The sequence below is a fragment of the Homalodisca vitripennis genome, chromosome 3 (assembly GCF_021130785.1).
Source record: "Homalodisca vitripennis isolate AUS2020 chromosome 3, UT_GWSS_2.1, whole genome shotgun sequence".
Taxonomy (NCBI): Eukaryota; Metazoa; Arthropoda; class Insecta; order Hemiptera; family Cicadellidae; genus Homalodisca; species Homalodisca vitripennis.
This window is the reverse complement of record NC_060209.1, coordinates 196,026,259-196,053,274: the sequence shown is the minus strand read 5'-3', so window position 1 is coordinate 196,053,274 and position 27,016 is coordinate 196,026,259. Positions and strand designations below refer to the sequence as shown.

The 27,016-nt window shown below is 35.1% G+C and overlaps 2 protein-coding genes across 6 annotated transcripts in view; one reads left to right on the top strand and one right to left on the bottom strand.

The window, feature by feature from the left end:
- The window catches only part of LOC124357980 (THO complex subunit 2), a 51,630-nt gene extending 37,822 nt beyond the window's left edge, over positions 1-13,808 (top strand). For 2 of the 5 annotated variants that reach the window (XM_046810149.1, XM_046810150.1), the window contains 5 exons: positions 4,972-5,169; positions 5,991-6,054; positions 8,728-8,807; positions 10,424-10,485; positions 13,649-13,808. In XM_046810149.1, coding sequence (XP_046666105.1) covers positions 4,972-5,169; positions 5,991-6,054; positions 8,728-8,807; positions 10,424-10,485; positions 13,649-13,679 — 435 coding nt within the window. In that variant the 3' untranslated portion in view covers positions 13,680-13,808. The remainder of the gene's footprint in view (positions 1-4,971; positions 5,170-5,990; positions 6,055-8,727; positions 8,808-10,423; positions 10,486-13,648) is intronic. The other 3 variants (XM_046810154.1, XM_046810152.1, XM_046810151.1) reach the window with 3 other exon arrangements.
- A 3,098-nt stretch (positions 13,809-16,906) lies between these two features.
- Positions 16,907-25,998, bottom strand: LOC124358539. Its single transcript, XM_046810838.1, has 2 exons — positions 25,870-25,998; positions 16,907-17,650 (listed from the first exon to the last, which is right to left on the bottom strand). Exons 1-2 carry the CDS (start codon positions 25,996-25,998, stop codon positions 16,907-16,909), a joined length of 873 nt encoding a protein of 290 aa, XP_046666794.1.
- Positions 25,999-27,016: the final 1,018 nt, after the last annotated feature.

Genomic DNA, 27,016 nt, shown 5'->3' with positions numbered 1-27,016 from the left:
TTTCAATTAGAGTCTGAACTGAATTACTACAACTGCACTTTATCAGAGATGTTATAATATAAAATTAAAACTCATAAAGCATTACTTAAATTTTGGAGATATGCCAATCTTGGAATCACTCAGTTTTTATTAAAATCAATTTTTTGATTTCGCTGAAATGTCAGGTTCTTCCATTATAACACCTTTCGCAGCTCAATGCAATCTGGGAAATTTAGACCTTTTGGTCTCTTCAGTGTCAAAGGTTAGTCAAATTTTCTCAAGTCGAGGGCAGTCACAATGATGTTTGGAAGTCATACGTTCATGTTTTTGCTGACTGTCATGTGGAAACTGATCCACCCTGAGGCAGAGTAGTGCAGCTCAATGTCTTCCTTCTGTTGGTAGTCTCTGATCTTCCTGCAGGGTTTAATTGATTGAGTTTTTTATTGAGCTTTTTGCTGCTAGAAAATTTACTGACGCAATTGGTGTGTCGATTTAGGAGCCTTCCACTGGTCATTAGCTTACTCATTCTCCCAGATTCACAGTGAAGAAATACAATGTAATCCACAGTAAGTCCACATTCAAGAAGCCCCTGTACATGTAGTATCAGTAGATACTATAGTTGAATCAAGTAAATAAACAATTCTGTTGATGTTTTTTCACTAATTCTATTTGATTTCTGTCACAATGTTTCCATTTTTTAAGTTCAGTGATAGGCTTCTTTGTACTAAGGACGGAGGCCATATCAATAAAAAAATAAAAAAAAGAAATAACCCCTTGTCAGAGATATTGAGATTTGGCAATTAAAAAAAAATTTAGACTGTAGTGAATGATCCCTTCTGATTGCATTACAGAACAGAAAGATTTAATGCAGTATAACTGAGGCACCCACCAGACATGACACAGTGTGGGTCTGTAGCACAAATATTCAAATATACAATGAGACGAGTTTTCCTCTCGAATGGTTACAAAATACTGTCTGCCTGTACAATGTTCAATATCTCAAAAAAAAAAAAAAAAAAAAAAAAAATGGCTGTAGTATATTTAGTATCAAATTGGTAAAATGTTTTACATGTGCTTAAACAAGTTTTTATACTATTCAAGTCATATAAAAATACTCAACTGTGTACTTGTCTCAAAAATTATACTAATTTTACAATATATGTATACTACATTTCAGAAGAAATTATTAATTTTTTTTGTCAATTTTAAATGTTATAATTTATGTAACCCTTTTAGTGTCAGGGATCTCGCTACGAGACGATTTAAAAAAACACGCTTGAGTGCCGAGAGTCTTGCTCTGAGACTAGATGTTTCTACGCGAAAAGTGCCGGAGTCTCGGAACGAGACGATTTCTATTTCATTTTTAGTCCCTCTATAACTTATCCAATACTGGCTTATATTATACTAAAGGCCAATACATGAACTAAACTAACCTTTTCAACTATTATTTCTACTTTGTACTGCTGTTAGGTGACGTAAACAACTAACTAAGATACAAAAATTTCTCTGTTTGATCGCGATCGTGATCGCAGAGTCGTTACGAGTAGTTACGTATTTTAAGTTATATCATTGTGCGTTTTTATTAATTTAAAGGCTTTCTAATTATATTAAAATTAATAAAACAAGTGATGACAGTCACATAAGAAAACTTTAGATGTTTGTGCCAGTTATACATTCGAGTGTCCATGAAGACAGTGTTGTAGTTTGTTTGAAAATTGCCTGAGTAAGGTTACGTTTATGTTTTGTTTTAATAAGTAATGTTATATTACACATGATTTTGCATTGTTTGTAAATGTTTTTTATTGTTAAATTATTGAAATTTCGAAAAGAATTAAAAGAGTTTTTTAATGGTGAAAAATAAACTTTTACTGAATGTTTTCCAAAACCCTTTGCTTTTTTAGCAAAACAAACCTCTAGTGCTTGAATAATTTTTATAACTGTGTGTATTGTATAATATTAGATTACTACAAATGATTTTAAATATTCTTTATCATAAAAGTATTAAAATTTAAAAATAAATTATTCTTATAATAATTATTTTACCTTAAACTGGATTTTTATTTTGTTTCCATAAAAAAGTCACTCTCTTAAATGATTTTTAATTTTTTTTAACTGTATAAATATCTTATTGTTATACTGTATATTTTGTGATGGACAATTTATTTACCTTTCAAACGAATAAAATAGGAGCTTTTAATGATAAAAAATACATTTTAGGTAATTTTTTTCTGAAACCTTGCGTTTTAGTAAAAATAATCTCTAGCAATTAACTATTTTTACAAATATTTTTGTGATACAATATTAGGTTATTACACATGATTTTGGGTTGTTTTTAAATGCTCTTTATCATGGAAGTATTGAAATTTCAAAATAAAATTTGTTTATAATAGTTATATTACCTCAAACTTGATTTTTATTTTGTTTCCATGGAAATGTTGCTGTATAAAGTGATTTTTTAATTTAAAAAATTATATACAAATTTGAATGTTGGTTTTCTTATACATAATTCATTTACTTTTAAAAGATTAAAAAAGAGCTTTTTATGATAAAAAATAAAGTTTTGGTAAAATCTTTCCTAAAACCCTGCATTTTCGTCCAAAACCCTCTAGCACTTTTCGCATAGTCACAAAAAATAATTCGGCACTTTTAAACATGGATTTGTTTTTATCTCTGGCACTAAAAGGGTTAAAATACTTTTTGTTAAATTTTTGTTTAAGAATTTAATTTACTAGAAAAGAAATCGAAATTATATCTCTATAAATAAATGTACTATGAGTTTCTAAAGAAAGTATGAGGGTTTACCGGAAAGTAGATTATGTTTTGATATAAACAAGAAATAAAGTAAAAGAAAAAAAAATATGTACATTTGATAGTGACACAAAAACACTATTATTCAACATAGTCGCCATACAAAATTTGGTACTTATCATAGCGTTGAATTAGTTTTGAAATTCCAGCATTATAAAATTCTGCCGCCAGGAAGGTGGTCACACCCTCCTACAGTTCCATGTCGTCATCAAAGTGCTGCGTCGCAAGTCAGGTCTTCATTGTTGGAAACAGGGGTTAGTCGCTGGGTGCAAGGTTCGGACTGTAAGGCAGATGTGGAAACGCCTCCCACCTAAATGCATCCAGGACTTCTCAAGTCCAATTTGCTGTGTGTGGTCGGGCGTTGTCATGCAAAAACAAAATTTTCAAACTTAACTTTGATCTGTACTTGTTTTGGATTGCTCTCCTTAACTTTTTCAAGGTTTCACAATACCTTGCAGGATTAATGGCTGTGCCACATTTTAAGAAATCAACAAGAATTCCTTTCCTGTCCCAAGAAACAGTTGCCATAATCTTCCGTGATGACAATGTTTGCATGCATTTCCTTGGTTTTTGATCGGTTTGATTGAGCACTGAGTCATCTGATTTTTATGGGTTTCTGTTAAGATTTTCGATACCCATCTTGCACAAAATTTATAACCTAACTTCCATGTAAATTTTTGTGTAAAAAACACCTTGAAATTTGAGGAAAACTAAGTGAGAGTCCTGTTATTGTGCATTGGCAGTCTTCTTTAATCTTCTCATTGACTTTAGAGACATTTCATCAGTCACAATGCTTGGCCGTCCACTTCGATCCTCATCATGCACATTCGTTCGGCCATTTTTAAACCTAAAGCACCACTGACGCACTCGACCTTCAGTAATCATATCGTTCCCATAAATTTCTCGGAGTTGGCAATAAATCTTAATTGGTTAGCCAACAAAAAGCGTATTACCGACCGCACTTCACAACTCGCTGGATTTTAAATTGCATCACACATTTTAAACATCTATTGTAAAACAACAAGGAGTGACAGTAACCCCTCACTAGCACGGCTGGATAGCCACTGAACGGAGAAATGCCCTGACATCAAAATGGCTGTGATAATCCTGCCCCTGGCGGCTACAGAGCAAAACGTAATCTACTTTCTGGATAGCCCTTGTGATTCAAACTGGTCAGTTTCATTGTGGTGTTTCCCAGCAGGCCTCAGTAAGGGGCTGGTACTTAAGGGTTGATAAACTGAACTAATCTTGTATTGTCAAATACATTCCTATAAAACATTGGAAGTTAAATGGAACATAAAGTGTTAATGATTTGAAAGCCAACAATTGTCATCTCAAACTGTCTGGAATATGGTTTTAAGTTTTATTATATTTTCCTGCTGTTTGTGACTCTGAGTCACTAATTTTGTGGAATCTTGATACACTGTGGGAATCGTATCCAATATCTGGGTACACAGTTATCCAATGTCAGTAAAATTAAACTTGGATTACTGAAATCTCTGCATGAGAAAACCAATGTAACTGGGCTATTATTGTGTTTTCTCGCAGCAGATTCCAAGCTACAGACGTTGCTGATATATTACTTAGAAACAGGCTTACACTCACTTGGCGTCCTTAAGGCATAGGTTTAGAAGGGATAGGTTTCAGGTTATGGTTAAACTGAAAATGATATAAAATCATAATTATTTTCTGTTCTGTCAAATTTGAACTTTATTTGTTCGTTTCATTACACAAATGTTTCATTGTAATTTTCTGAGTATTTTTCAAATTAATTGAAATTTAAAATAGTTTGGATGATCATATTCCTTACTTTACTATTTACTGACTAAGAAAAAATGTTAATTCACGTTTAATTTTCACCAGAAAATATATTGGTGAGTTTTAAATGTTTGTAACCAAGGCTCGTAAAATGTTTCATAAACTAAAGCTTTACCACCTGTATTTGAGATATACTGGAGCAAACAAACAAACAAAAATTTTTAAAAAATTGCAAAAGCAAAATTGTCTTGCTGTCACAAATGCTTTAATAACACAAATATGTGTATTGACGTTTAGACCTTTAAGTCCCAAAGTACCTTTCTTGTGTATTAGCTTAAAGAAACCAAACGTAGAAAGGTGTTAGGCCAAGTCCCAGACAGTGGTCAGTGTTAGTCACATGTATGAGTGGTACCAAGTTTGTTGTAGAGGCCACGGCCTGGACCCAGTCTACCATGTTCTGTGTACCAGAAGCTGGAGGAACGGAAGGTGACGACCAGCGAACAGCCGTCCAGCACCACCTCTCTGGAGAAAAGGGAGCGCAAGGAGAAACTGAAGAAAAGTGTCCGGAATCCCATGGATGAAGAGAAAGAATTAAAAAAGGAAAGGAAATTGAGTAGAAAGAGAGTGAGTATGCCCTAGTTGCTACAGACTGTGGTGTTTCCTGTATCTAGTAATAGAGGCTAGTTGGATATTTAAGGAGTTTCCAGGTTTTTTTCTATTGTAGTAAGGCATTTCTCAACGTTCTGATACTTGGAAAAGATTATGTTGGATACGGAACTACAGTACAACCTCATTTATCCGGATTAACTAGAACCAGAAGTGATCCAGATAATAGAGAGCCATTTTATTATTTTGTTTTACAGAGATTAACTTTGGAGAAAACGAATAAAATAACAAAATGGAATGTAAAATTCTCAATCACCCTCTTTTGTTTGTATCTGGTACACTCTGGAAAGAATGATCAAGCAGACATTACAGGTTAATCGTACTTTTGCTGAAAATAACTTTGAGGCATTCGTGATCAGAAATGAGACATGACATTTATCATTATCAAAGTTGTCTAATTATGATCTGCAGAATCCTGTTCCTTTTCAATCACACCTGACGCTACCACTGAACCACAGTTAATCATCCTTGCCACAATATTTACAATTAATTTTGAGGCTGAAATTCACTATACCTATAACCTGCTTTTTCTCCAAACCTCAACTAGAGATGACTGATTTCTAAAAACGTCCATACATTCCTGTTACGGATCTTGAGTCGGGTTGTTATTGGTCAGGTTAAAGCTGTTTTACAGGTTTTCACTGTAATATTTAGAAATATCTTGTAGATGTTTTATTTTATATAATCAGTAGAGGGTTTAGTTCAGTAATGTACAGATTATAGTTTGGTAACATTAATTTAGTTATGTACTTTTTGTTTGATATTTCACTCTTTTGTAGGATCGACTAGAAGAAGGTTCATTGACAACTGAACAAAAAAGAAGAAAAGATGAGGAAAAAGGTGGTACGTAAATACATTTCAATAAAAATGTTCCAGTTTATTTTTTGAGTAAATGCATTGGTGCGTAGTGAATGTCTTATCTGTGTGTGCAAGCTACATTTGTCTATCTGTGTGTGCTAGCTACATTTGTCTATCTGTGTGTGCTAGCTACATTTGTCTGTCTGTGTGTGCTAGCTACATTTGTCTGTCTGTGTGTGCAGGCTACATTTGTCTGTCTGTGTGTGCTAGCTACATTTGTCTGTCTGTGTGTGCTAGCTACATTTGTCTGTCTGTGTGTGCTAGCTACATTTGTCTGTCTGTGTGTGCAGGCTACATTTGTCTGTCTGTGTGTGCTAGCTACATTTGTCTATCTGTGTGTGCTAGCTACATTTGTCTGTCTGTGTGTGCAGGCTACATTTGTCTGTCTGTGTATGCAGGCTACATTTGTCTGTCTGTGTGTGCAGGCTACATTTGTCTGTCTGTGTGCATGCTGTGAGGCTACATTTGTCTATCTGTGTGTGCTAGCTACGTTTGTCTGTCTGTATGTGCAGGCTACATTTGTCTGTCTGTGCGTGCAGGCTACATTTGTCTGTCTGTGTGCGCAGGCTACATTTGTCTGTCTGTCTGTGCGTGCAGGCTACATTTGTCTGTCTGTGTGTGCAGGCTACATTTGTCTGTCTGTGTGCGCAGGCTACATTTGTCTGTCTGTGCGTGCAGGCTACATTTGTCTGTCTGTGCGTGCAGGCTACATTTGTCTGTCTGTGTGCGCAGGCTACATTTGTCTGTCTGTGCGTGCAGGCTACATTTGTCTGTCTGTGCACGCAGGCTACATTTGTCTGTCTGTGTGTGCAGGCTACATTTGTCTGTCTGTGTGCGCAGGCTACATTTGTCTGTCTGTGTGTGCAGGCTACATTTGTCTGTCTGTGTGCGCAGGCTACATTTGTCTGTCTGTGTGCGCAGGCTACATTTGTCTGTCTGTGTGCGCAGGCTACATTTGTCTGTCTGTGTGCGCAGGCTACATTTGTCTGTCTGTGTGTTGTCATTACGTCTGCCCTTTTCCACTCACTATACTCTCATATCCGCCACCTGTTATTTTTTAAACATTATCTCATCCTCACCTATATTTTGATGTTTTCAAAGATCTTTATCATAGTTTATGTCATTTCTATGAATAAAAAAAACAAGTATACTTTGTTAGGTCATGAATTTGTTTATGTATGTACTCCCTTTTGTATACTGTTTTTAATATTTTCAATACAGAATATTTCATTAGAATGAATTAACTCTTTGCGCTCGAAAGACCAGCAACACTGGCCACACCAAGATTGCTGATAGGCCACGATAGTGTTGCCGTAGTTTGTCCTCGCAACTCGTATGGCGAGTACAGATGGCCACGTTACTTTCATTGACAGCTTGGCAGCCATATTTATTGTTTGCCTCCTCAGATCGAAATTATTTTTCAATTTCCTCTGTGTATTTGCATATTAATTTAAAATGTTTAAAGAAGAAATGAAAAATAATTTAAAATTTATTTTTACTGTCTTTCTAATACAGAGATAATAAGATAAACACAAATTTGAGAAATTTAATTCTTATACATATATTGTTATAAAAAATATGTAAATAAAATGTTATAAAGTAGGCTTTTACACAAATTTGAGAAATGTAATTCTTATACATATATTGTTATAAAAAATATATGTAAATAAAATGTTATAAAGTAGGCTTTTACACTGGTGTTATGTTATACTCAGACATGAAATATTTTACTTTTTTCTCAGTCTTTACATTTTTTTACAGAATAAAACTTTTTAAAAATAAATACCTATGTGTAGTCAAGAATAGTTAGCACACGTATTCTTGTAACATTTTCTAGGTTTTTATCCCTTCTATCACTTCAGTGTATAGGCCTATTAGAGAAGAATTATGGGCTAGTTTAAAATTTACTGCTTTACATTAAATTAATTTACAATAAAGCTGCTCGATAGGTTTCAGCACTCATTATTATAAAACAAAGAGAATATTAGAAATTAACTGCTATGTTTAGTGGCCAGTGGTGCTGGCCTTACGAGCTATGGACGTAGTATATCTTGGCCAGTACAGCTGGACATACAAGCTGAGAGAACATTACGTTAAAAATTAATCTGTGCTTCCAACAAAATGGTGGCGGCTAGTAGAGCTGGCCATATGAGTTCCAAAGACAAATTTTAAATACTGCCTTCGAGTGTAAAGGGTTAATACTTACATGATTTTATTTAACAGTAGAAGTGTAGCAACAAGTTGATCTATACATAATGTTGCTATGGTGGGCAGGGTTGATACAATGTGAAAGTTGAGTTTAGCTCCAGTTCTCCTTCCTCTTAGTGCAGCTTGGAATTGTCTCAGACTTGACTCCTGGAATCTGGAGTCATGTTCGTCTGAAGAGGTCCAAAAAAGTCGGTGACGAAGGAGCTATTAATATCGTTTTGATATCAGAGACTAAAAATATAGTGTAATCAAGGTGAAGATGTGTTCTCATTGTCTTATCAGGTGCACTAAGAGGAAGGTGAACCGGAGCTAAACATTCACAACTAGTTGACTGGCACTAATTAGGGCAATGTAGTCGTTCTTTGAACACCAAAAGTGTTTATCAGTACAGTTTTTGCGTGTTCATAATAGAAAAAAAATACATCTTTAGAATTTAACACAATGTTCCAGGTTCATCCAAGATCTCATCAACCCACCAGAATGGAGACCACAGCGATCCTCACATGAGAGACAAACGTCAATTCCAGAAGGTAGAACAACCTGTCACAGCCAGTTTTTGTTTTAATTCATAGCATAAGAGTTGTGTGTCACAAGTAATACAGAGTGTTTTAAAAGGCACTTTACAACTTTGAAAATTCATAAACATTTTTTTCAAATAAGGTACATTGCTGGTTTTAATGTTGTAATAAAGGATAACACATCAAGTTTTTTTACCGTAAACTAAAGAAGTTCTATGTGGCTTCCATTGGTCATCCTGCAAACATCCCATCAGTAGTCAAGTTCTTTCCAAATTCGCACTAGCATTGCAGGTGTAACTTGCTCAGCAGGGGCGTAGATTCTTGCTGTAAGTTCTGGTAGAGTGGCGGGCAAAGAAGGTACATATTCCATATCCTTGATGAAACCCCAGAAGAAAGTCTTAACGGTGTCAGGTCTGGGGAGCGCAGGACGGCTAATCCATTGACCTGGAAAGCGGTCATTGAGAAATTCCCGTACGTCAGTCAGATAGTGTGGTGGTGCGCCATCTTGCATGAGGTAAACATTTCATTATTGGTTATCCACATTGAACAGTGGTATAAAAATTTGTTGCAACATATCCAGGTACACTATCCCATTGATGGTTCTCTCTTGGAAAAAAAGGAACCGTATATTTTCTTCTTGCCCAATGCACAAAATAAGTTCAACTTAGTGCTATCACAAGCTTGTTGCAATGTTTCATGTGGATTTTTTCTGCTCCAAATCCTACAGTTATGTTTGTTAACGTTGCCACTTAAGTAAAAAGTTGACTCTTCAGAAAAGATTATGTTGTCCAAGAAATGTTCATCATCAATCGATTTAATATAACAGCACATAAGTTCTTCCGGGCAAACTTATCAGTGTCTTTAATTGCTTGTAAGTGACAATCTGTACAATTTAAAATGCAAATGTTCTCTCGACATACGCCAAACCGTCGTATTCAGCACTTGCAACTCAAAATATGCATATTGGGTCAATTTCGTAGGGCTGTTGACAAAACTTTGACTTGTTCAACGACTTCATCAGATGTGCTTGGACGATGATTTCTTTTGTTTTACTGATCACCCCGTTTTCTACAAAATATTTATGCCGCTCATAAATTATAGACCTATTAGGAGGATCTTTAACGTACTTGGTATGAAATTACACTGAACTGTCGCCAACTTTGATTCTTCAAACCAAAACACACAGCTAGCACGCTCCAGTCCAGTGAAGGCAGCCATCTTTAACGTAACTGCTCCTATGCTTGTTGCAGCACGATTCTGCACTAGTGAACTACTTGAGTCAAAACTAGATGTCTTTCCCTTTAAAACAACACACAAGTTGTAAAGTCCTTTTATAAACACCCTGTATACTAAAAATTCTCATGATCAATTCGTTGATAAAATAACATTTTCCAAGGAAAACAGTTCTGAAATGGAATCTTTTTTCATTAAAACTCGTTAAAAACCAACAGATGTTCTAGTATAGAACACTCATAGGTCTAGTGCTCCAAAAATTATTTAAAATTTTGTTTTAAATCTAATTTTGACAAAGACAATTCTTTGTTATAAGACAATCTTTGTAGATTTATCTGAAACTATATTCCATGCTGTTTTACTCTTAGTTTACAACTGACTGTTTCGTGTTCCAGGAAAAGTCACCATACATAAGAGAGCGCGAGAGATCCCACGACAGAGAAGGCAGAGATAAACAATATCCTTTTTTCTACTAATGTCAACTTGTAATCTTAAACAGTTTCTCCTTTTTTTTTATTCAAATGTCTATTTTCATATAGGATGAGTACAGAACTTAAATTATAGGATGTTAAATTCCTTTAAATTTTAAATAAGGTCTTCTAATAATGAGAATAATGATATAATTTCTATTATAAAATAAGACCTTGATAAGTAAATCATAGCAGTCCTTTTCCGGTAAAACATTTTTTACAATCTAATTAGACAGGAACCTTTAAAGAGTTTAAATAAACAACACAAACCACTCATTACTGAATTTTCAAGAGCTGGGCTGCCAGTTTCTGGAGTTTCAAATTTATGGATTTAACTTTTTTTAAGTCCCATAAATAAGTCCATTTATCATTTAACTGCCATATAAAGAGGTTTTTGGTTTATTAAATACATACATCTTAAATTAAATTTATTTGATTAATAAAGAGGGTTGTAAGTTAGGCTGTGATAGAATGAAGTTTTGTTTAGACAAGAAGGGCAGGTTTACCTTTACTGTTCTTAACATGGACATTAACCCTTTAAGTGCCAAGAGCCGATAAGATCGGCCATCAGGTATTTCCAAAAAGTGCCGAGGGTCAACTAGATCGGCTTTTCGAATATACAGGGTGTCCAAAAAATCCCGGGTCGGTTAAATATTTTTCAAAATATTTAAAATAAAGCTACAAAACCTTACACAAAGTTACTGGACATAAAAATCTATTTTATCACATATTCAGTGATCCGCTACTTCCTCAGGGGGGCGGCCCGCTAGGAGTCAGAAGAAAATCTTAAATGTAAGCATAGGTTGATATGCATATCAAATAAAAGGTCTTTATTAGTAGAGTACAGAGCCGCAAACCCGACCTCAAACGGATAACCGAGTAAAAAATGACAGCCGTTCCAAAGATGGCTTGAGTTTGCAACTTAGGTTAATGTAAAAAATACACTGATGAGCTTTTTGATTTTAACTTTACTAACGCAAAACTGTTTACAATTAATTGTTGTTGTAGAATAATAAGTTTCATTAATTCTGAGAGGGATCGGAAATAAAACAAACAAGGAAAATGAATGAGCCATGATAAACCTAAAAGAGAAAGTTATTTGTGGCTGATAGTGGGTATTCCCGCAGGCAGTAACTATTCTTGCTTTAGTTAGATGTTATTAGCGGCATTCTACTCGTTAGTAAAGACAGACCATAACAGTTTTTTACTCTTAATTTGTTTCAACTTAGTTTTATCTTGTCTTTTTTATGGCACTTAGTGAACGTGAGAGAGTTACCATATTAATGATGCGTGGTTGAGGGGATTTAACACGGTCTCACAGTGAAGTTCAACAACATTCAATGACTCATTTCAAAACCAAAACCCAATATCAAAATCAACAGTTACGAGAACAATAGACCGTTAATTAATTGTAAACAGTTTTTTGTTAGTAAAGTTAAAATAAAAAAAGCTCATCAGTGTATTTTTTACATTAACCTAAGTTGCAAACTCAAGCCATCTTTGAACGGCTGTCATTTTCGACTCTGTTATCCGTTTGAGGTCGGGTTTGCGGCTCTGTACTCTACTAATAAAGACCTTTTATTTGATATGCATATCAACCTATGCTTGCATTTAAGATTTTCTTCTGACTCCTAGCGGGCCGCCCCCCTGAGGAAGTAGCGGATCACTGAATATGTGATAAAATAGATGTTTATGTCCAGTAACTTTGTGTAAGGTTTTGTAGCTCTATTTTAAATATTTTGAAAAATATTTAACCGACCCGGGACTTTTTGGACACCCTGTATATTATTCTGTTACTAAATGTTGACATATGGCTTAGTTTCATTTTATACATAATAAATCAAATAAATATAGGTTATCCATATTGATTTGATTTTTTACACTTAGTAAAAGCTATTTGCCAAATAGATGAACCACCTTTTTATGTAAGTGCAGAGTTTTACTTTTTTGAAACTAGGTAAAGTATACTTGTTCCTACTTACATAGGCAGCAATAAAAAATTGGATACGATCGTATTAAGATCAGAAAAATAAATTTTTTTTATCAACACGTAAAAATTAAAGAATAAACATAGTTTCTTTAATTTTTAATTTACATGAATTTCAACAGATTGTATCATCCAAGTACTTACATTTTGTAAGACGTCCTAATTTTCCCCCCAACACAATAAAACAAAAATCATTCCATTATGTTTATTTTTGAAAAAGCTATGAATTATTTTGTGGAACACTACACAAATTACCAAATATAAAACAAATCTAAACTCAGTTATAAAAAAAACTCAGTTATGCAGATACTTTCTTTTTGAAAATGTTGTATATTTACTCCTACGTACATGAGCAACAATAAAAATATGCATACAAATAAATTAAGATCATAAAATAACATTATTGTACTCCAAAGTTTTAATTCTTAACCTAAGGAAACAGTTATAAGCCTGCTTTATTTACAAGTTGAATAACATAAATTTTGGTAAGAACGGTCATTTTTCCTTTTTGCTATTTCTGTACAAGTTAATTTAACACGAGTTTTGAAATTCGAATACTTAACATAAAACCAAAGTTATTTTATAAAATAATTAAAAGTTTGTAGCATATATTAAAAAAAAACTGTTTAAATTCAATATTTACATCAGTAGAAAATATTTCCAGTAATGTCAAGATAGCTAGCACTCAAATTGTCTTCACTGCCCACATCCACGCCACTTTCAATTAAGTTACTAATTGGTGTATTTTCGTTTACGGGAGACTGAATGGTTCCTTTTACTCATATTCTAATCAAATAAATAACAAACTAAAATTTAACTACTGTACGTTTTACCGTTCAAACCTAAACACATGCAGCAAGGTGGAATATTCACAACGTAGTTAAATACGGCTGTCTGCGATAATCAGTGCAATGTCTCAGTCACAGACTGGCAAAATACAAAGTCAAAGCTTTACGAACTAATAAATTTCAATGCAATACATCTTTGTACACAAGTCTGTGGAATTTCAAAACGTTTGGTAAAATAATAAAAAGTGCATGGACGTCAGGAGTTGACGCCATTTTTACTACGTCCGATCCATGAAAAATAAAGTACAAAAAAATTTGTGTTGGTTCAAGCAACATTTATCTGTAAAAACTGTTTTTTTCCTTAACACAGAGCACCAGGAGGTCTGGAGATGCTAAACGCAGGTGATGATGATGATCTCAGTCAGCAAGTGCGCACGCCGCATTACGCAGTTCTGTATTGTTTTGTTTATTTTATGGATAAACCTCTTTTGACATACCAATTTTTATAAATAAAAACTATTATGTGTAAAAAGAATACTTGTGTTGTAATTATTTCCTCTGTTGATGTTCTACCTGTGTTGACAACGCATATCAATGTCTCTAACTGGCAGAGGCAACTGTCATGTATACAATAACAATAGTTCAATACTGACAAAGCCGTACTCAAGTCTCAAATGTTGTAATGAGTGCAGCTTGTGTTGTAAGTCTATATTTCTTTTTGCATCTTCTGACTGGTATTGGGTCTTGTGCATTTGTTTGTTGTTTTACACACAACTTTATGATTAGTGCGTTCATCAGCAAGTTTTTCATGCTTACAGAATGTTTGCATTCAAACATTCTGTAAGCAAAAAATCCTGTAATAAAAACATTCTGTAATAAAAAGAATTCCTTTATCATTATAAAGGAATTCTTTTTATTCATTTCTTAAGTTTTGCTCTCAGTGAAAACTTATTTAATTCAAATTTTCCAGAGCATCTGGTTAAAATAATTAAGTTCTTACAAAACATTAATGAATTTTACAAATCAGTTTTTACAATCAACAGTTTTTGTAACACTTTAAATTTAAAAAATTGAGTTTATTTTAAAACTTTCTAAAATAAATGAAAAGATTAAAATATCAATGTAAATTTTGTAAAATTATCTTACTTTACTAACAATTAAAATTATTAAAATAAACTTTCCTGACACTTTGGCTATAAAAAGTCAAAGTTTTATAATAAGTCAAACATTTTATGGATATCTAAAATAATGAATAAACATGCAGGATGAAACGTGTTCAAACACTACTAGACAGGTTTGTACAGTAAGTTTTCTTGTCAGTGCTAGTCTCAACATGTACAGCTTTCTGCATCATTTTAAGGCTCTTGTAGAAGTAGAACAATGCCGCAAACCAGAGGACTGTTTCAACCCAGTACAAAATGGCAGGCTGTCAAAGTTAAAATTTTAAACCTACACCAAAATTCAATAATTTTGAATGGGATTGAGACAGAGGGAGACCTTTGGTTTGTGGCTTTGATCTTATTTTACAAGGGCTTTTAACATTTTAACATGAGATGCATTAGAGTGCTGCCAAAGTGATCGGTGAGAGCTATCTGCACATCCAAGAATCAAATCAGGATGGCTGTGTGGTCTAAGGCACTGTTCCAGGACGTGGGCGTTAGTCTTGAGTCGCGGGTTCAATTCCCTGACATGTACATATACAGGGCGTTCACAAAAGTGTGTCACAAACTTCTGGGGGTAGTAATATTTTTCATTTCAAGCAAAAGAGTCCTATAAATATAGGTCGGAAAATGTGTCATCAACAAGCAACTGATAACTCTCAACTTTGACATGTTTGGCACTCCTGGTTTGTGTAAGAGTATCTTTAAAGTGTTAATGCTTGCTTATGTGTTGAAAGAGAAATGGTACCGTACCGTTGGAATTGTTATAAAATTGGTCAAATAGTTTGGTGTCTAGTACATTTTTTATAACTATACGGGTTTTTTGTTGTTTGTCTTTAAATATTTTCAACCATTTTGTTAATATTAAAGAAAATAAAACAATTTTTTCTTTTTCTTTTATCTATTCAAACCTACGTGCCAAATTTGGTTTCCTTGGCTTAAATAGTTCTAGAGATATTCATATTTTTATAAAAACTACAAAATGGTGGCCAGCGGCTACATGACACATTTTCCTACCTAAATTTATAGGACATTTTTTGCTTAAAATAAAGAAAACTATCACCCACAGAAGTTTGTGATACCTTTTTGTGAACACCCTGTATAATAGGAAATTTTTTTAACACAATTTGTGTTATTTTACGTTTTTAAAGATATTGAAATTAAATCAACCATAATAACGCCATAAGACATTGTTTATTTGAACATAATCGTCAAGATCAGTACAATTGTCATTTTTGTGTGTGTATGTGTTACAAAAGGTGTATTTGTGTGTGTGTGTAGCATTTTCAGAGCGATTGGTATCTTCGTCCTCCAGTTTAGGGGTTGTAGTCCTCCTTCCACCTCAGGAACTCCTGCACCGAATAGAATGGGCGGTCCATCAGCCAGTTCATAAGTCCTCTTCGGAAGGATTTGATGTCTAGTTGGGCGACATGTGCTGGCAGCAAATTCCAGAACTTTGCACCAATATATGATGGTTTTTTCTTGAAGATGTTAAGGCGGTGGGCAGGTAGGTCATAAGTGCCAGCGTTCCTGGTTCCATATTGGTGAATATTGCCTCGTCTTTCAAGGTTGCTTGTTCTTGCATAGATCGTGGTTTCAAGAATATATAGTCCCACAACTGTCAATATGCGTAGTTCCTTGAAAGCATTTCTGCACGAGTCTCTAAAGCCCAGTCTTGCCATCACTCTTATTGCTTTCTTCTGATGGATGAGCACTCTCTGTAGATTGCCTCCTGACGAGTTGCCCCAGGCTGCAAGGCCATACCTCAAATGCGTCTCAAAAAGTGCGAAATAAGTTGTCCTTACAGTTTTGTCATCTGAGATCAGGCTCATTCTTTTAAGGACATAGAGCCCAGAGCTTAACTTACTACATACAGTGTCAACATGCCTATCCCAGCTAAGGTTTTCATCAAGTGTGACACCAAGGTACTTTACTTTGTAGCATACTGCAAGCTCTGGCACTCCACTTACACCCTCTTTTTCCTTGCCAATCACCATCTGTTGAGATTTTCCTTTGTTGATGACTAAGTCGTTCTGTTGACAGTATTGTACGGCCATATTGTATGCTATGAAGGATTGTATGTCAAGGTTGTCCGGTGTCCGCCACAAGAGTGAGGATGGTATCGTCTGCGTACATGTGAACTTTGCTGAATTCTTCAAGTTGGGAGGGCATGTCGTTCACGAAGAGTATAAAGAGTACTGGCCCCAGTACTGAGCCCTGCGGTACTCCACTTTTGATAGGCAGAGGCTTGGACCTGACTGTTGTGATCTTGTTGTTTAGTTTGTGTTGGACTTCTACCATTTGGGACCTGTCACTGAGATAGCTGGAGAACCAGTCGGCAGCAGTTCCCCTAACACCTATTGACTTTAGCTTTTCTAGGTATGAGGCTATGGCTTAGGCAATCGAAGGCTTTGCTTAGATCTAAAAATATTCCTGTGGCAGTGTTTCCTTCCTCGATGTGATCAATCATTGTCTACACAAGGTCTATGATTGCTGTATTAGTGGATCGACATTTGGTGAACCCATGCTGCGCTGTAATTAGTAGCCCATACCTCTCGACATGCTTTATTAGTCTGGCTAAGGCTACTCTTTCCAGAACTTTGGAAAAGGTAGGCACGAGAGAGATGGGTCGATAATTGTTTAGTTGAGTGGTGTCTCCTTTCTTTAGTTTCGGGTACACTTTGCTGATCTTCAGCCTTTTTGGGAATGTGCTTTCTCTGAATGACCCATTTACAATATGTACAAGCGGGGGTATAAGTTCTTCCATGCAGTGACGAAGTAATTTATTGGAGACCTCGTCATATCCATATGATGACTTTGGCTTCATGGACAGGATGATATTCCTGATTTCCTCTTCGTTTGTTGGGTAGAGTACCAGGTCGCCTACGTCGTGTATATGGTTGACAGTTCTCCTTTCAGTGTCCGTTTGCCCTGCTTTGGCCAAGGTTGTGGCAGCTATATTAACAAAGAATGTGTTGAACTCATGAGCAATGATGTTGGGGTCACGAATAATCTTTCCATTAGTATTGAGTGTTGAAATTGCTGGGGTTCTGTGATTTCCGGTGCATCTTTCGCTGTTGACTATCCTCCATAGTTCCTTGCTCTTGTTGTCAGCGTTTTCTACTCTGTATGCTGTTGCTTCCTTTCTAAGTTGTTTTATCTTCAGATCGTAATCTCTTTTCTTCTCAACCAATTCGTTGTTTGTGCATTTCTTGGCCTGATGTAAGATAGTTTTCCTGCTCTGCTATGAAACTTCTTTTGAGGGCATTGACTTCATTGTCCCACTTGTACTTATGCTTCTTCATTCCATTATTTTTTCTTTTCGTGACAGGACATGCAGTGTTCATGTTTGTGGTGAGAATGTTAAGAAAGGTATTGTAGGATGTGTTTATACTGCTTGCCGAGTATGTCTCATACCACCTCTGTTCCTTAAGTAGCAATTTTAGGTCTTCCAGTTTTCGGTCTGTAAAAAGTCTTTTGTACACCATAGTTGGCTTTGGTTTTTCAAGAGCGATGGTGGCAACACATAATTGGGCTTTGTGATCGGATATTCCTGTATTTAGGATATTGACCTGGATGTCTTTTTGGTCAATATTTGTGCAAACACAGTCGATAGAGGTTTCGGATGTTGAAGTTTTCCTTGTGGTTCCTATATCTAGTTTTTGTATGTTGTAGTTTGCCAGGTATTCGTTTAGCTTAGTTTTATTGGGGTTTGATGCTTTTTCAAGGTTGTCAACGTTGATATCCCCAACAATAATGATCTCGCTGTTCAAGAGTGTAATCTCGTCTAGGCCTTCTGATAGTATTTTAAGAGAATCTTCAAGGTTGGCTTTAGGGGGTCTGTAGATTCCCAAGATACAGACATCTTTGTGTTTGGTCTCTATCTTGACCATTGAGAGCTCACATATTAGTTCTGTGCTGTGCTGTGTAAGTGTGTACTCGTTCTCTCAGTATGGGGTTCAACATTGTTTTGGGCATAAATTGTGACTCCACCTTTTAAGTGGTTTCTTCTGCAGAAGCTGGTTATCAGTTTGTATCCGTCTAATACTGTGTTTTTTAGTTCATCGTCTTTCAGTCCATGCTCTGTTAAAACAACTACATCTGGAGCCTCTTCACTTAATAAATGGTTTACTTTATCAATTTTATTAGCTAATCTATCCACATTTTGGTGCAGTATTTTTATACAGCTCGGCCTTTGAGTTTTGTGTTTCGATAAATTAGCGTCTTTTGGGTGCTTTTTAGTTTCCTCTCCCTTTTTTGGCGAAACTCTAAAAAATGCTCTTGAGTTTTAAGGTGCCCATGGTCAATAAGGCCTACTGTTTCTGACATTGGCTTTGTGTTTGAGGTTACATTGCCAATCTCAATAGCTTGCAGTGGAGCTGAGTTCTCTTTTCTTTTCATTGAGGATTCTATGTAGGAGCAGCAGGGTATTCTCTTATTGTTGGTGTTCTTTAAGTATTCGTTGAGGATATCCTCGTAGCTTTGGTGCAGAGTTTCTCTTGCTGAAGAAGGAGGATTTGCTGTAGTTTTTATTTTCTTTGGTGTAGGGTGTAAAAATATTGAAGATTCCTGAGCTGGAGGTTCATTACTAATGTCTTGACTTTGTGCTGTTGGCAATTTTGTAATCTCTATAGTTTGGTTTTGTAAGATTTCTTTGGTTTTTAACCCTCCATCAGGCGCTTAAAATTAGAAACACCATCAGGCGCTCACGGAGGTTTCCTCCAGGTTAGCGAATAATGGATATCATAGTCGTTTAAAAAACTGTTTTTATTTGCTTAAATATTCATACGGAATTTAATTACAATGTAATATATTCATTTTTAGAAGTTAAATAAAAATTACTCTCTTATGTAATGAAATTTTCCAAATAAGAAATTCAAAAATCTTAAAAAATGTTATTGTATAGTAACAAAAAATGATTTATTTTAAGGATAATGCAATTAATTGTAAAAATGTTTAAGCTACTGTTATAATATATGGAAATTAACTTAGTTTTTAACTTCTTACAAAAACAACTTACTTCAATTCTTGAGTTATTATACAATGTAATGTCAATTATTACTCTGAAATAAAAATTTATTCTTTACTAAAATTTTTTTTAATACTACACAAAGTTTCAAAACATTTTTCCTTCTGGTTATTATAACGACAATGTTCACTCCATAAAGAGTACTGAAATGTTCCCTAGCACACGGGTACTATACTGACAAGTCTCTCGTCTTCTTTCTCCATTTCACAAAATTCAAATAAAATATGCTGTAAAACTTAAAAAGAAACCATCACAGGTTTCACACATTTAGGCGCACACGGATTATTACTCCATAAAAAACTAAACACAATAAGGCGCTCACGGAGATTTCGTCCAAGCACTACAAACCCAACATCGGGCGCTCACGGAGGAATCGTCCAGTCTCGCACGGAAGTAGACGTCATACTGACAGATTTTGACAAAGATAAGCGGGAGGCTATTGTTTTGATTTCTCCGAAAGATGTTTCGTGAAGTACACTGCGGGAAACGACTGCCAACATCAGAAAAGTAGTACTATTTTTAATAATAAAAAATACACGGAGGAAAACTTCGTTTAGCGCCCGATGTAGGGTTAATGAGTTGGCTTGCAGGTTTTCATGTTTTTCTGTGTATTGCTGCTTTCCTGGTATAATCAGTTATTCCCGTGGTTTATCTGGTGGAATCTGTGTTAAATAAGCCTGAGTTGTACTTAAGAGGGATTTTAAGAAGGCTTTAGTTTTATTTTCTTGCTCAGTTAGTTCTTTCAGCCTGACTTCAGAACTAACTCTCAACTGAGATTATTGTTTCCTCTCTTTCTTCCAATGTTATTTTAAGCTCTTCAACAGCACTCACCAACCTGATGTTTTCATTTGTGAGTGAGTCAACATTAATAGATTTGTCACCCAAGTTGGACTCCAAAACGTTCAATTTGACTTTGAAGACTGCAGTTGACTGATTGCTGGTTTTTGAATGTTAGCTAATAAGTCAAAGTCTGTCATTGTCAGCCTGAGAGATTAATTCATTTTTCAACTTTCTCTGCTCTTCAAGTTTTTTGTTTAAGCACAACAGTTCTTTTTTGAGGCAAACTATTTTCATTTAAAATTTGTTGTATATTTTCTTTTGATGTCATTAGTTCATCCTCCAGCTCTCCAACAGCTTTGTCTGGGAATGTGCTAGTTTTATGGCATGTAATTCCTCCCCTAAAGAACTTCGTTCTTAATGGAAAAAATTATTTAGCTCTCGTTTTAACTCATTATTTTCAGTTGCTAATACTCCACCAGCTTCAATAGCCAGGTTAAAAGATGTTTCCATATCATTTTCTGAGTTTTCTAAATTTAGAATTGTTTCTTGAATAGCTTCCTTTTTTGACTTTAGACTATCTGGTGGATGGGAAGAGATAGTGTTATTACATTTGCAATTTTACACACAGCCAAGTTTCTATTTCTATTTTACTAAGTTTTTTTATTTTGCTATCTGACCAATTCAGACATTTAGAGTGGAACCAGCGTTTACAATTGCTTGTACACAATATGCCTTTATATCTCACTCCGATAGAGCACTGCCCTACTAAGCAAAAAAAGCCTTAATTAACTCCAATTTTTTTTTATTTTTGAGTTTTTAATTATTTCTGATAGTATGCATTAAAACACATGTTCTGAAAAATAGGGAAAAAGCATTAAACATTTTTTTTACCCTTAAAATCATCAACAAACTTTACCTTAACTCCAAATAGTGGCTCTATGTTAAGTAAAAAGGCCTTATCTGACACATTTTAGTGAAGAAAGCCTTATGTCCACTTGTTCCTATACATAAGGTCTTCTATCTTCAAACAGCAAGGCAGTTCATCACACCATAAGAAGGAAGAAAGCATTATCTCCCGTGTACAGTTGGAGTTAAGGTTTTCTTCTCTCTGAATGGTTGACTTTTTTGGTCTAATAAATAACACATGATTTCACAAATTAGTTGGTCAGCTTTCAGTCAGCTGTTTCCCTCCAAACTGAGTTTGTTTATGTTTGGCATAACCTCTCAGTGCATTCATAGAATTGTGGAAAGGTGTGTTGTGGATCTGTGAAGTGTGTTAGTGTACTTCATGTAACATATTTGTAGATTTAACACATAAAATGTTGTTTAACTGGACAAAATGAGTTATAGTAGTTTGAGGGATAATTATATTGCAAACTTGCTGAATGATGATGTAAGTGATGAAGACGATTCTGAGCTTTCTCTTTGTCATTTGGCACCCGAAACCACCACCAATTCCAGACTTTGTACTCCTGTTAAAAATCCTGATTGTATACCGGATTACACTGACCATGATTCTAGCTACTGTATGTTTTGACTGAAATTTCGCCTATGAAGTCTTGTTCTATGGTTCAAAATCATAGTAATGCTGTGAAGCCTGTTGAAGAGGACCGAAACATTTGTGGTAACACTTCCATCACTGATCCAAATTTATCATTTGCTTATCAAATTGACTGTGAAAGCTCACCTACATCAGTAAATGTACCTAGCAACAGTAGTTCCTATAGTAATATAATTACTTGTAATAATGAGATTGTAATTGAAGATCATGTATCGGATATGGATTCTTCCCCAACTGCAGATGGCAATGGACAAGACCTAGGTCTGATAAAAAAAGGGACTCCACGGATTCGGAAAAAATCAATTATGACCAAAAAGGATAAAGAATTTAAAAGATTTGAGAATTTTATAGTGAACCACCCAGTACGGCCCCCTTGTCAAAATTGTCGTTTAAAATGTTCCACAATTATAACAGAAAGCAGAAGAAAAGCCATTAAAGAATTGTATTGCAAAAAAAGCTGGCATGACCAGACATTTTTTATTGATTTCTTCATGTAGGCAAGGTGTGAAAAGGCGACGAGGTAGTGAGACTTCAAACAGGAAATTTTCATTAAAATACTTTTTGACTAATGAGAACGAAGAAAAGATCCAAGTGTCTAAGACGTTCCTTTTAACAACTTTAGGTTACACAAAAAAACAATAATACAGTTCTCCATAATGTTTTATCTGTTGATAAAGAGCCAACTAACATCAAACCCGATGGTCAAGGTAAAAGTACCCCTCCAACCAAAGTGGACAGAGATATAATAAAAGAACATGTGGAATCATTTAACCCAGCAATTGCTCATTACAGAAGAGAGCATGCTCCGCTGAGGCGTTATTTGCCCAGTGACATAACCATACATGACATGCATATGAATTTCAGGTCTCAACACCCTAGTGTTACTGTTGGCGAGAGAAAAGAAGAGACCTGGCCCGTACCGGCGCACAGCTGTGTACTAGTGTTTTGCCGCGCGGTAATTTCAGGCGCTTCGCCCCACAGCCAACCCTGCGAATTGTTTATCCTAGCAATGGAACAGTGAAACAATAATGGAATTACGAAACAAGGCGCGGCAACATACTAGTAGTAACGCCTGCAAATTTCAGATAGGCCAGAATCCAGGTCTCTTCTTTTCTCTCGCCATCAGTAAGTGCTCCTATGATTTGTACAGAGCTGTTCTCAAGGAAATGAAGATATCATCTTCAAAAGTAGCTAAATGAATATTTTAGAAGTGGTAAGCATTGCTATGTCAGAACAAACCAATATATTTATTTTTTATTAACCAACGAAAAACAATCTACAGCAAATTTACTTTCAACTGGTTGAACAATTTAGAAGTCAAAAATAGTGAAATTTGTAAAAACATGTTGAGATTTAAGTAATTCTACAAGGAGTCTTTCGTTAAAGCAAACAACTGTATTTCAACATGCCAATAAAACGAGGAGACAAGGCTTTCTCAATACTAATGAAATTAAGGAGTTTGAGGCAAAAAGGCCTTAAGTCCATTTTTTCATAGAAAAATATAATAATACATTTTTTTAACTGCATTAAAAAATTTTATATTTTGTAGATAACTTTAATAGTTATTTACTTTTTTGTGTTAAAAAAATACTTATAGAAATGTTAATTTTTACGTTTTGTTAAATAGCTCAGTTTCAGCCGAAGTGGAGTTAAGGTTTTCTTCCATAGTAGGGCAGAGCAGATTCCACAAGGAAAAGATGACATAATGCCTTCACTTTTCTGGGATCCGCCTGTAGTACACTAGTGCTTCTAAGTTGTGATAAAAAATGGTAAACAGTTTTTTTATTCTAGCTTTGGCTGACTGCTGTTGTCCTCATGAATAAAGTGGTATACAGATTTTTATTCTAGCTTTGACTGATTGCTGTTGTCCTGATGAATAAAATGGTAAACAGTTTTTTATTCTAGCTTTGACTGATTGCACAAGGATACTTAGACATTGTTTGAGTATAATATAAAATAAAAAGTAAATTGTGAATCAATTAAAAATATTAAAGTACAAAAGTTGTAAGCTAGACAAGTTTAAAAGCATAAAAGGTGACAATAACAATTACAACAATAATAATTACAATGCATACATACAAAACATTTAATATTAAATTAATAAAAATACACAAATATAACAATTAGTTAATTAAATAAATAGCAGTCAGATAAAAGATTAAAATAAAAATTATTATTACGTTCAGACAAGATTACTAATAAATATAAGAATTGAGGTTGCAAAAAGTATATGCCACTAGTGGGATTTGAACCCAGATCAGTCACATTAGTAGCCTTAACAAATGAGCTACTTGATATTGATAATCAGGTTTCAGAACTAAACACTGATAGTTCAGATTATACAACTGGCAAGAGAAAACGAGTTTTCTTGTCTTAAAACAGTCACTGGGCTTTCCAAAATGGTATTGTTAGTTAATATCTGTCAAACTTCAAATGCCACTGTTAATGTTCAAACTATTGAGATTTTTTGATAAATTCAATACAATTAAGTTTTTTAATAATAAGAGTGAGGTTATGTTATGAGAAGATAATAAAATTGTAAAACTTCAATTAAAAATAGTCTTACAGTCCAAGTCCATGTCTTCAAGAATGTCACCACAGTAAAATATGCATAAAACCACAGAATTGTAAACCAATGAAAAACTAAAATTTTATATAAATACTTAAAATTAGACACCACATTGCTGTTGTTGCCAAACCTACTGTTTTAGAAAAAAATTACAAGCAGTTAAGATGTAACATGTCATTTTTTACAGGGGCTTAAATAAGGATGTTTTTTTTTATTTTGAAAGGAAAATAATCTTTAGTTTAATGACATGTTAAGATCTTTATTTCTTCCACCTAGAATTATACTCCAGTACACAATATCAACACAGGAGACGTCAGCTGGTGGGGTCCGGTGGACCAGGTAACAAACAACATGGAGTTTCAAAATAAGTCCGCTGGAGTTCGCTTCAAGGGCTGAAGCCCCTTACAGCGGACGGCTCAGGTATTGCAGTCTGTAAGTATGCTGTGCCTGGCTGACTCGCTCTCAGTCGGAACCGGAGTCACCGCCCCTCGATACGACGCGATAAGGTGCAAGTCCTTGCGGTAGTAGGTATTCATTTTGCTTGCACTTGCCTAGTCACTAATGATACGATCAGTAAAGGAGGTTACCTTCTTAAACTGCTAATAGAATATTACTTTAGATATAAAATATAGCAATAAAATAAATCATTACTAAGAGGACTAAATTTTATTACTAGTAACAAGGAGCTTGAATTTAGTTTTATCTAGTTTAACGTTTCTTTTCGAGGCCACTGGATCGTTTGACGTACGTTGGCACCAGCGTTCCTTAGCTTCTGGCTAGACGTACCGTAGGACGGGGTAACTTTGGGACACTTTTCAAATGTTCCAACAGCTCCTGTCCTTACTTTTACAGTTAAAATACTGAAAAAATCATTAACATGTACGGTCATCATTCCTCTTTCAAAATGTTGAAAGATAAAAAGTATGGAACCTACGGTATTTCATAAAAAAAATTAAGTTGTCCCAATTTTACCCCTTTGATTGGGGTAAAATTGGGACAACCTGACACTGTTTCTATGTTCGTGGACAGCACTTTTTATCCATTAGAAACAGCAGGAAACAAGTCATTGTACTAATGTTACCCCACAATATCGTATAGCAGTACTGTTTACATAAGAAATGACTGAGAAAATGAGCGTGTGCCAATTTTACCCATCTCTATTATATTTAAGAGGTCATAAACACACAACTTTGTATGACAAAAAGAAGCAATAATATTCTACAACGTAACATTGTCCAAACACATGTTGGCTATATAATAGCCGAAGAAAGAAGGTCACTGTACAGTTCTAGCTCTTTAACTCTAAATTTCTCGCCGGCCAATTCGTTCTGGTTTATCAATTTTTTTCACAATTTCGTCTTTTGAATAGTGGATCTCGTCAGGAAGGTTAGGCCACTTCCAATTTGAAGCTGACCTCTTCATTGCGGATATAAGAATATCGCCATCTTCGTCGAACTCTATTATTCTTCCTGGATACAGTTCACATTGGTATCTTACAAGGACGAAGTCCCCGACTTCTAGATGTACGACATCAGCTGATGTTTGTTCGAGTGGAATGGATGGGGTCACATCTTGATTCTCAAACTCACTAAATGTCTTCAGAGTCTTGAACAGAAAACCTGTCATCCTCTTCCTCAGTACTACTGTCTACGACTCTCTTTTTCCGTTTATTTTTTCAAGTTTCTTCAAATCTGGCCGTACTCTCTTGTTGCATGATTGTACTCCAGTTGAAGTGGATGGCTGATCCATTGGTAGTGCAGCTGCTTGGAATTCTTCTGAGGATATACTTTTTCCAGGAGGTACATTTAACTTTTTCTCTCTCTGTACTCTTCGACCTTGAGTAGAAACTCTCGCCAACAATAGAAGAAATTGATGTGTCCAAACTTCCTGATGGTAACCTCTTGAGAACTGGCTCTCTGTTTATAGGGTATATCCCTGACTTGTGAAACCCGGCAATAAGGTTGTCTGGGCCTTTAATCATAGCACCCCATAGACTGTTTAAGAGGTTAGGGAACTGATCTTTTGTTACTGACGTACAACGACTTCCTTCTCCTTCTCTTTCTCCATGCAACCTTCATGGGGCGGAAGAACACAACATCTAAAGGTTGTAAAAGATGAATTGCGTTGGGCGGAAACGCGATAATCTTGATGTTATTCATCTCACATTGTTTGATAACTTCTATGTTTATGTGAGAACTAAGGTCACCAATGATGACCTTTGGTCCTTTCTGTTTCTTGAGAATCGGAAGCATCAATGACACAAACCAATCTTCAAAAGAATTGCTATCAAACCAACCTGATTTGGTTCGATTATAACGACTATCAGGAGGCCCATTCTCGGTCCAAGTTGACCATATTTTTTCAGCTTTGTAGTTCACGTAAGGTGGCGCTACTACTCCGGCGGCATTACCACATACCATGATAGAAGTACATGCTTTTGAAGAATTCTGTATCCTCTCTGGGTATTTAGTTCCTCGTTTAGTTATTATTTTACCAGAACCAGGCTCACCAACAAGGTTTGTTTCATCGTAATTCCAAATGTTTTCCTTTGGAATGCTATCAAGCTCTTTTTCTAAGTTGTCAAAAAACTGTTAACAACTTGTTCGTCAGTGGCTGCTCTAGAATAAGATATATTTTTCACAGT